The following is a 10,915-nucleotide window of genomic DNA, read 5'->3' on the forward strand; positions in this document are numbered from 1 at the left end:
ATAATGTCCATATGCTCGTTAATGTATATTTATACCGGAAGTAATGCTATAGTCCAATAAAAAGATCAAAATTTTACAAAATCAAATAATCCCAAAATCTCATTTTTGGACAGAAACTAATGGTACATAAAATGATCAATTTATAGACTTCTAAAATGAGATTGTTAGCATTATTTTGATGCTAATGATGTAATAATTAAATAGCTATTGAGTACAAAGTCGAAGCAATCCAAAGTACAAACAAATAAATATATAATACATATTAGAAAACAAATAAATTAACAAAGTTACAACTCCATCATGAGTATTGACTAACAAAATTCACGACTTCACAACCTTCAATTCTTGAGTCTTTGACCAAACAATATAGAAGCCAAATCTATGTTGGTTGAATCACTTGGTTGATCTCTTGATGATGTGCGCCGAAATCAAACCATGGATTAGAAAGATCAATAGATTGATAGAGTTCTTGAGGGATTTCAAAATTTAGAGACCGTCAATAACAAATGTGTCGTTATGTTTAATGGTTTAATTGTTTTTGGCGCCGATATTGATTATGTTAGATGTTAGTCTTAGGGATATATTTGGGTCATAGCTCTTAAGTTAAAAAAGTTGGGTTTGCTAATACTAAAATAAATAAATATATATATATATATATATATATATTATAAAACATTTGACAAAAATTCTTAAAAACCATTTTTATGCATAAAGTACTGTTTATTGATGCATATTACTTAAAATTCAAGATTACAAGTAAATTGTGCATAAGTACAATTTATTAAAGCTCTATGTTTGAATTCGTGTAACTAACTGCGGATAAACATAATCAAATAGAGGATAAACATCTTACTTTAAAATATAAAAAATCTAAAATATAATTAGGAATATTATTGAGTTCTAATAAAATATATTATTAAACCTAAATTAAGTTACATCGTTACGTTAAATTAAATTATAATAAAAATCTTGAATTAAAAAAAATACACAAACAAGAACATTTAAATAGTTAATTTCATACTAATATTGATAATGTTTTTTTGCAAATTTTATAGGATATTTTCAAATTTATATTTTATTCAAAAATAGAAACATTATCGCCTTTTCAAAACCATATTAAATCGTATTATATCGACATGGATAAAAAATAAAACGAAACATTGAAATGAAAATGTGTCTACGATGCATTGCACGATTACCCTTCTAATATATATATATATATATATGTGTGTGTGTGTGTGTGTGTGTGTGTGTGTGTGTGTGTATGTATTTGGTAGTTGGTTTTGGTCCAAACCGCCCAAAAAAGGTTCCAGACCAGATCGCCCGGTTTTGCTATTTTTAGAACCAGATCGGACCGCCAGACCGTTCAAACCGCCAAAAACGGTCCAATTTGACTTGATTTGGACGGTCCAACGGTTTTTTTGAACACCCCTAAGTAATAGGTATAAATAGTTTGGTGTTAGGTTTGTTAGTTGGCTGTTAATCATAATTGAGAGTTAGATTGAGATTGAGAGAGATTAGTGATAAAAAACATTTGTACTTAAACCTTTACATAATCAAGTTGGTTGACAGATTCTATTCATCTTATTATTCTTGATTCTTATTATGAATTGATTAAAGACTTGAATCTGGGATCATAAATTAGCTGCATTGCAACACGTACAAAACTAGTATATATATATATATATATATATATATATATATATATATATATATGGTTGAGTTCATATGAGACCAGACTGTTTTCTTGATCCACGTGAGACAACTTTTTCACAATTGAAACTTCACAACAAATTACTGTGAATGTAAAAAAAATTTGAACCTTTACGGCAAAAAAAGACTAAAACAGACTGATTATATATTCTATACCGAAGAAAAATAAAAAATATTTAATTACTTTTAATAAATTCGCGAGATAGATACAGAACGAGGTAAGTCATGAATTTATAGACCATGAATGAGGTCGACCTTGTGATCACTGCAACACCAACTGTTTGGTTTTGTAGATTCAATCTACGGTGATTAGATTGTTTTCGTAAGACATGTGATGCCTCTTTTTCACAATTGAAACTTCACCACAAAATACCGTGAATATAAAGAAAATCCGAACCTTTATAACAAAAATATTGTAAATGTTACATTCATGATGTTTTATTGTGAAGTTTCAAACATAAAAAAATAGTCTTACAAATCTCACTAAAACAGACTGATTATTTATTCTATAACGAAGAAAAATAAAAGTATTTGATTACTTAAATTAAATTCGTGACGGTAAGTCATGAATTTATGGACCATGAATGAGGTCGACCTTGTGACCACTGCAACACCAACTTGTTTGTTTTTGTAGATTCCATCTACGGTTCTCCACTGTAGGACCCACCCCCACTCACCACTTGACACGTGTTGGCCCCTACTTTTCTATATATACACCCCTTGGTAGCCATAGCAGAAACCACCTCATTACTCTCATTCTCTCCCCTAAACACTCGCACTCAAATTTTGCTTCAGATTCATTTGGGTCGAGAAATCCAGACGAAATATGTTTATCGAGAGCTTTAAGGTCGAAAGCCCCAACGTTAAGTACACTCCGGATGAGATACACTCTCTGTACAATTACGATACCACAGAGCTTGTTCACGAGGAGAAGGACGGAGCTTTTCAATGGGTTGTTAAGCCCAAAACCGTCAAATACGAGTTCAAAACTCAGACTCGTGTTCCTAAATTAGGGTTCGAAAATCGATTTACTTTTGAAACATCCATTTCTATACGTTTATTTGATTTGATCCGTGTTTAATTATTCGTTTTCTAACAGGGTGATGCTTGTCGGATGGGGAGGCAACAATGGCTCAACCCTAACTGCTGGTGTTATCGCAAATCGAGAGTGAGTATTTCGTTTTGAACAGAAAAAAAAACCGCATCCATCGCTCACACGTGGTTGATTTGTCGATCTTACTTTGGGCACAATTTTGATTTGTTATTCCTTTTGGATCGAACCAGATGCGTTACCAAAACGAATATGAACATCGTGCATGTGCATATATCATGAACCAGTTACTTATTTGAGTATCAAATTTTATATTTTTCTATTCAACCAATTTTGATCTACTGGTCAAAAACGAAAGTGACTTGTGTGTTTGGGTTCAACGAAAATGCTATGTCAGTTCTTATCGGAGTTATCAATTTTTGACCCGAAAGCAACACAAGTGGGTAAAGGTGATGATGATACATGTGGGAAAAAGGTGATCAGACTCGTGTTATTAAATATTATTATAATGCCAAAAATTTATTTTACTGATACAAATTACTATTTTATGTTAATTAAGTTGGTATAGTTGCATGCCACATGTTAGGTTTTGTTTTCCTGAGGGCCATCTCCGTTTTTATCATATTTTTCTGACTCTTTTGGACTATTTCCTTTCAAAGCAATCATAACTTTATTTTGGTTTCAACATAAAGCTTTTTTTCATACAAAACAGCCATGACCGGGGACAAATGACATATTTCTGTAAATCCACCCTTGTGTAATGTCCTGGTTTGATTTGGTTTCATGGTTAAAGCATATTATGTTAACCAAGAGGGACAACTTAACCGTAAGATATGGATTTGTTCCTCAAAGTTTACTAGTTCAAGTTCTTTTAAGATCACTAGAGGGTTTGCGGAGTTGTTAATTTCAAGAACTCTATGAAATTAATCGATGTGTATATACATAAAATATTTGTTCTATTATATGGTTTATCATTTTTTTTAGTAATTAAGTACCTAAAATGATCTTTAATAAAACAAACCAAATCATACATCACCAATATCTAGCTACAGTTGTTAATTGATAAAAAATGTGAATTGATCTTTTCGTATAAGAAAAAGCTATACATTCTGGAAGACGACCCAAAAAAAGGTATTGCATCTTTTTGATTTTTGGTTAGAAAGAATCATCTTTAAGACTAGCCAGAAATCAAATATGTACTTCTAACAGTTTCCTTTTACGATACTTTTTTTTGTCAATTCCTCAAGATGAAGTGATACTGATATATTAATATATATTAGGGAAATTGACAAAAATAGAAGAGCAGCAAAGAAGATTTCACTTTTTAGTAGTTCTCTCATCCAAATTCTATTTTTTAGCTAATCTTTAGGCACAAGGCTTTGGCAGAAAGTGGAATCCTTACGCATAAAGTGGTTTTCTCTTAATTCTTACGCGGAAATTGGAATCTGTACGCAAAAAGTGGTTTCGTGCCTAAAGATTCCATTTTTGCATAAAGATTCTTATTTATTTTTATTTATTTGCCGAAAACCAATCTTTACACATATGTGCAAGCCTTTTGCGTAGGGATTAACTAAAAAGCAAAACCACGTATTATTTTGACCCTGTATAATATTATTTCAAAATATTGATATAATTAGTCTCGGTTCTATGTATATTTTATTATTATTAAAAGAAACGTTAACTTTCTTGATAAAATTGAACACCTTTGTCATTGTTTATTGGAAAAGGCTTTTGTTTGGCCTTGAGTTATTTTCTTTAGCAACTTTATGTCATATTATTGTCTTCTTTATCACAGTAGCTCTATTCTTTGGTCCCATGGTATCATTTTTGTTACACACCTCTTAATGAGCATCATTTAACATTATTTTAATCATCATAAAATTGCTATGGCATTTTTTTTAGCAAGATGGAAGGCATGTAGATAAAAATATATAGCCAAAGCAAAATGCTTTTTTCATAATCAAAATAAAATTTTGTGATAACAAACTTATACTTGGAAATATGTTTTCATTTGTTCGTATCCATTACTTTTTGTCTCCTAAAATTTACATATTTTTGTTTTTGATCCCCCCGCTATAATTAGGAAGTTGTTTTTATCAGAAAGTTTATCTTTATACTGATTCGAGCGCATAAATGATCTTTGTCAAATCTGATGTCTGGTAAGTTGGGTATAGATTGTCTTTCTGATCTTTATCAAAAAGTTTATCTTTATACTGATTTGAGGACATCAATTGTTGATGCTTAAAGAATATTTTAGGGATTTTTAATGGTAATCAACATCTTTATTAGCTACTCCGGACATCAAAGAAGATATGTAACTAGCGTCCAATCATGGTTCCATATTTGGAAATTAGAACTAATAACACATCACTTGTAGTGAGTTTGATGAGACCTTTTTTTTTCTTTTTGTTGTTTAATATTTTAATTGGGAAAATAATTGAAAATTAAAATTGAAACAGGGGAATATCTTGGGCAACCAAAGACAAAGTGCAACAAGCCAACTACTTTGGTTCCTTGACTCAAGCATCCACTATCCGAGTTGGGTCGTTCAATGGAGAGGAGATCTATGCCCCTTTCAAGAGCCTCCTCCCAATGGTATGCTTCTTTTTCTTTATTGCTGTTTAAATGAGTGTGACTTTAATATTAACAGCTAATCACATGTATTTCAAGTAACAGTCAGTGAATAGGATATAAAATATTAGTATCATATAAAAAATTCATTTCAAAAGCTATAGGCATAAAAAATCACAAACTGCAAATCAGTCTGAATTAACATATGGCTTTTAATCAAATCCAGTATATCCCAAAACATAACCTTGGGTATAATTAAGATATAAATATGGTTGTATATATAGTCTGTTTAGAGTGACTGACGAAACGTTAAATAATGATACAGGTGAACCCTGACGATATCGTATTTGGGGGATGGGACATAAGCAGCATGAACTTGGCAGATTCCATGGCAAGGGCCAGGGTTTTGGACATTGATCTCCAAAAGCAGTTAAGGCCTTACATGGAATCCATGGTCCCACTCCCTGGTATCTTTGACCCTGACTTCATTGCTGCCAACCAAGGTTCACGTGCAGACAACGTGATCAAGGGAACCAAGAACGAACAGATCCAAAAAATCATTAAGGACATCAGGTACACATTATAGCACTCTATTCGAGTCATAATGTGCATTAACACATCATTTTGGTAGTTGGCCTAAATGTATGAAGAACTAAGACTATGATCTAGCAACTAACTTTTGGCTTATAAGCCGGTTGTTGGCTAATAAGGTAGTTGTTAGTTTATAAACTAGTCATATTTGATAAAAAATAACAGATAACAACAAAAAATGACCGAGAATGACATCATGAAAAATTATTTAAAAAAAATATAAAGGGCATAATTGAAAAAGAATGGGAAAAAGCTCCTTGAGCATATTAAATACCGTTTGAAGTAGTTTTTCAAAAAGCTAGCTTATAGATAACTAAACGGGGGTTCTAATAAACTCAAAAAATAAGATAGCTTATGTTTGCAAAAAGCTTTAAGTTTATGAAAGTTTTTGAGTTTTTTAAAATGGTAATGGAAACAGGGAGTTTAAGGAGGCAAACAAGGTGGACAAGGTGGTGGTACTGTGGACAGCCAATACAGAAAGATACAGCAATGTAGTAGTTGGGCTGAATGATACGATGGAGAACCTTTTTGCATCAATAGACAAGAATGAAGCTGAGATTTCTCCATCAACCTTGTATGCTATCGCTTGTATTCTCGAAAATGTGCCATTCATCAATGGCAGCCCACAAAACACTTTTGTACCAGGTAACTTTTTGTTTCTCATCCTCATATATATGATCTTTTTTACCAAAGTTTTATCTTTGTTGTTATATGTATTGATTTAGTTTGTGGGTGTAGGGGTGATTGATTTGGCCATCCAGAGGAACACCTTGATTGGCGGAGATGACTTTAAGAGTGGTCAAACCAAGATGAAATCTGTTCTTGTTGATTTCCTTGTGGGAGCTGGTATTAAGGTAAGTAATCATTTAATATATATATTATGTAATGTAGATCTTATTTCTATGCCATGAATAGAAATGAACATGGGTGCTGGAGTCCTACATCAGCTAGATTTGTACCCTTTTTTTTAACTATATGTCACAACCTCACTTCTCTCTTCTTTTGCATATTGAGCTCAATGATTTCAGTTACACTTACTTTGTGAGTGTTAGTTAAAGATAAGACTGATTGAGAGGTTTTGGTAACAGCCAACATCGATTGTGAGCTACAATCACTTGGGAAACAATGATGGAATGAACCTGTCAGCTCCACAAACATTCCGATCCAAGGAGATCTCCAAGAGCAACGTGGTTGACGACATGGTTTCAAGCAATGCCATCTTATATGAGCCTGGAGAACATCCTGACCATGTGGTGGTTATCAAGGTATATTATACACCTGATAAAAGAAGACTTGAGATAACACACACACACGTATATAATCCCCTTAAAACAAGACGCAAACAACTTATCCAAACCATTTGAGCATGTCCAATAGTTTTTTTCACAATTCTCCAAAAGAAAGAAGAAAAAGTCAAAATCTTGAAAAAAGAAATTACTTCTTCTCCATTTAGAGATTTCAACATTAATTATAATACAAAAATATTCAATAATATAACAAAAGTTCTTCCACTCTCCTTTTCCATTTATTTCATTGGTTGTTTGGATGTGGTAACACTGAGAATATCAAAATAGAGTTTTTGAAGAAATCTATAAGGAGAGAATTACAATCTCTCATATTTACTCCATTATGAAGATGGTGTTGAAGCAAAAATCTTAATTTTCTACATTTTAAAGTGATGTTCTATTAAATTGAGATGATCGGACGATGTGATTAGACAGATGATTTATGTATGTAGTATGTGCCGTATGTGGGAGATAGCAAGAGAGCAATGGATGAGTACACGTCTGAGATATTCATGGGTGGTACAAACACAATCGTGCTGCATAATACATGTGAGGACTCGCTGTTGGCTGCACCAATCATCTTGGACTTGGTCCTATTGGCTGAGCTGAGTACTCGCATCCAACTGAAAGCGGAAAGTGAGGGCAAGTTCCATTCATTTCACCCGGTAGCAACCATCCTGAGTTACCTGACAAAGGCCCCTCTTGTAAGTTGTTTGTTGTGAATGAATTATTGATCGATCATCGATCACATGTTGTGGGACCGGTAAGTGACGGTTATTTTGAAAAAGAACAGGTACCACCAGGGACACCAGTGGTGAATGCACTAGCAAAACAGAGGGCAATGTTGGAGAATATACTGAGGGCATGTGTTGGATTGGCACCAGAAAACAACATGATCTTGGAATACAAGTGAAGTGAAGTGAAGTGAAGTGAAGTGAAGGGTCATATGAATGAATGCTTTGTATTTCTGAAGATGTGATGATAATGTTTTTGTGGTGTTGTTTGCAACCTCCTTCCTTCAATCTTTATAATCACAAGTGTAATGTTTGTTTATGTGCTTTCTTACCTTTAACAAGGAAGTAAACTACCCTTTTATTTCAATAACTGAAAAGTTAGTTGTTAACTGATGAATTAATTATGTTTAGTAACAAACCTAGCTAAACTTGATGATAATGTAAAATAATATTTTGGAAAATTATTTTGAAAAATATTAGAGGTATAATTAGGAGGAAAATTGGAAAGAACTCTTGATTTTTAATAAGCTAACTTAGGTTGATTAAATGAGACTTTTTCCTTAAGCTAAAAAAATAAGTAAACTTATTGTTTCACAACATGGCATAAAATGTGATTGGCTAACCATATGTTAGTCTTTATCACAATAAACTAGTGTTATACCTGTCTATTGGTCAGGTGTAAAATCGTATGCAAACATCACTTTATTATAAACATGTAACCAAAAAAATTTATAACATTAAAAAGATAATCCTATTCAACAATTAAAAAATGAATTCCATCTCTAATACTCACCAACTAATAAGATAACCCATGATACAACTCGGAATCAACTCCACTTTCAGCACCTAAGTGTCCTCATCACCAGTGAAGAAAAAATATCAAGAGACCTCATCACAACAATTCAAATAAAAACTAACAATCAATCGACTTCATCACAACAATCTATATATATCTATACTACATATATAAGCATTTAAGACTTTGTCTTAAATACAACTCTTTAAACACAAGTTACAATCATTTTATGCAAGATTTTCAAAAAACTCTTAAATACAACTCTTCAAACATGTGGTACAAGCTTTTTCTCTTTTCCTCTCTTCTTCTTCCCTTTCCAGCTTTCCTTTCCTCTCTTTTCCTCTCTTTTTCTCTTTTATGCATTGAGTTTTTTGCTTTTGCTTTTGCTTTTGCTTTTGTTTTTGCTTTTGCTTTTGCTTTTGTTTTTGCTTTTTATGTATTAAGCTTTTGCTTTGGCAGCCCAATGCATACTGGTGATACCTGTATAAAACCGTGTGGCATCCCCCCTCTTTCTCTCAATCACATTTGTATGGTAAGCTTCTTCACCGCAATTACCCCAACCTTTCCCGGTAGCCACTCTTCTGTTTTTCGGCTACTCCTCTTTCTTTCATACAAATCCCCAACCCTTCTATGTAACCCTCACCCCACCCCTTCATCTTCCTGTGATACACTTGCAACGCCATTCATGGTAAAAGAGATGCCTCCAAACCTTTTGGTGAGATTGCTTGCCGATACAAGAATCTGGATGGAACTGCATGTCCATCGACCACAGCTCCAACTTCGGCCGCCTTCATCATTGGCACCCTACAGCTCCAACTCCGGTCGTCTCTACCCAACCACCTTTCTCGATCTGTTGCTTCCTTTTGCTTCTCCTTGAAATTGGATTGTCCAAACCACAGATCTGGAGGTTCTTCTCCTCGATCTATTATTCCTTGGAAAGAAAAGCCACATTTATGTTCGATCCCAACCACAGATCTGGTGGTGCTTCTCTATCTCTCAAATTTGTTGCAACCATACTTCTGTTCGTGGTTAAATTGAAAATCAAGCAAATGTAAATGTTAGGTTTTAATTTCAAAGATTCCTATGATGTATTGGGAATAGACAAAGCAATAGATGCATAAGTGTAAATAATAGTAAAGAGAAGGGGTAAAGCTAAAAATGCACCAAAATATCTGTCTTCACGTACAGAGATGTCTGACACAAAGCTTTCTTTTGCTCACAACCCAATGACCTTCTAGACCCTTTTCATCAAACTTTTAAATCTTTAATCGTAATTAATTTAAAACTACATCATTATAATTAATAGCTTCTAGAGGATTAAAAAAACTGATATTATTTTAAGATACCCATTTTATAACTAATTATTGGCGTTACAAAATCGTAAATATTTTAAAATAAAATAAGAAATCAAAATACCAAAAACAAAATACATGTTTTTCAACTTATTTTTGTAGATCCTAAATCAGTAGAACATTTTTTTTATAGATTATTTAAAATAATATTTTTTCTCCAGCCTTTTGTTTTAACAAATTTTTATATAGTTCTCTTAAAAAAAGTATGTTTGGAGAGAGAGATAAATTAAATTTTTATTTATGTGATTATTGTTTTAAATATTTATACAACGGTCTATCTCGACAACAACCTTCCACATTTATTTCCTTTGACCGAAGGTCTTCCATATCGGATGTTGGGCAAGACTCTAATTTGGTTAATTGTTTTGACCCTTGTATAAAAGATGTGGCGGATAAAAGTGATAACATGCAAAAAGTTAGCTTTGAAAATGATGGATGTCTTGGGTTTGGTAAACCGTACATAGAAACTGCTAAAAGTAAAAAAACCATCTCCCATGCATATTCCTCCCCCTTTAATTTCTAATTCCTTAAAAACTTCTCCATTCATGTGGGTCTGATTTGATTTGGGCTCTATTAAGGATGTGCTTTAGCCATTTTATGATCCGGTCCGAACCGATCCAACTTGCAAAATAAACACACAAACTCATGATTCAAGGTCAAACTAATGTTTCAGAATTGTGATTCACCCGCGCTGCATCGCGCGGGTACACCACTAGTATATATATATATATGTATATATATATATATATATATAGAGGAGTGATCATATGAAAACCGCCTTCATTTGTGTAAACCGTGCAAACCACCTTCATCTGTCGATT

The 10,915-nt window shown here is 33.0% G+C and overlaps 1 protein-coding gene across 1 annotated transcript; it reads left to right on the plus strand.

Moving 5' to 3' along the window:
• The first annotated feature begins 2,451 nt into the window (after positions 1-2,451).
• On the plus strand, positions 2,452-8,331 carry LOC112504179 (inositol-3-phosphate synthase). The gene is made up of 9 exons (XM_025108130.1): positions 2,452-2,727; positions 2,813-2,881; positions 5,224-5,359; positions 5,661-5,908; positions 6,345-6,571; positions 6,665-6,780; positions 7,015-7,191; positions 7,665-7,916; positions 8,006-8,331. The coding sequence occupies exons 1-9, from the start codon at positions 2,540-2,542 to the stop codon at positions 8,123-8,125; spliced, it is 1,533 nt and encodes a 510-aa protein (XP_024963898.1). The 5' UTR covers positions 2,452-2,539; the 3' UTR covers positions 8,126-8,331.
• The last annotated feature ends 2,584 nt before the right edge of the window (positions 8,332-10,915 follow it).

The sequence above is a fragment of the Cynara cardunculus genome, unplaced genomic scaffold, assembly GCF_001531365.2.
Source record: "Cynara cardunculus var. scolymus isolate 2C unplaced genomic scaffold, CcrdV1 Un_Scaffold_4843, whole genome shotgun sequence".
In the NCBI taxonomy this organism is placed as follows: Eukaryota; Viridiplantae; Streptophyta; class Magnoliopsida; order Asterales; family Asteraceae; genus Cynara; species Cynara cardunculus.

Bases quoted from the DNA above. Each gene is read 5' to 3' on its own strand.
- LOC112504179 (XM_025108130.1), top strand. From the start codon at position 2,540: ATGTTTATCGAGAGCTTTAAGGTCGAAAGCCCCAACGTTAAGTACACT. The intron at 5,360-5,660 runs GTATGCTTCTTT...ATAATGATACAG, and splicing joins TCAAGAGCCTCCTCCCAATG to GTGAACCCTGACGATATCGT. The intron at 5,909-6,344 runs GTACACATTATA...TAATGGAAACAG, and splicing joins AAAATCATTAAGGACATCAG to GGAGTTTAAGGAGGCAAACA.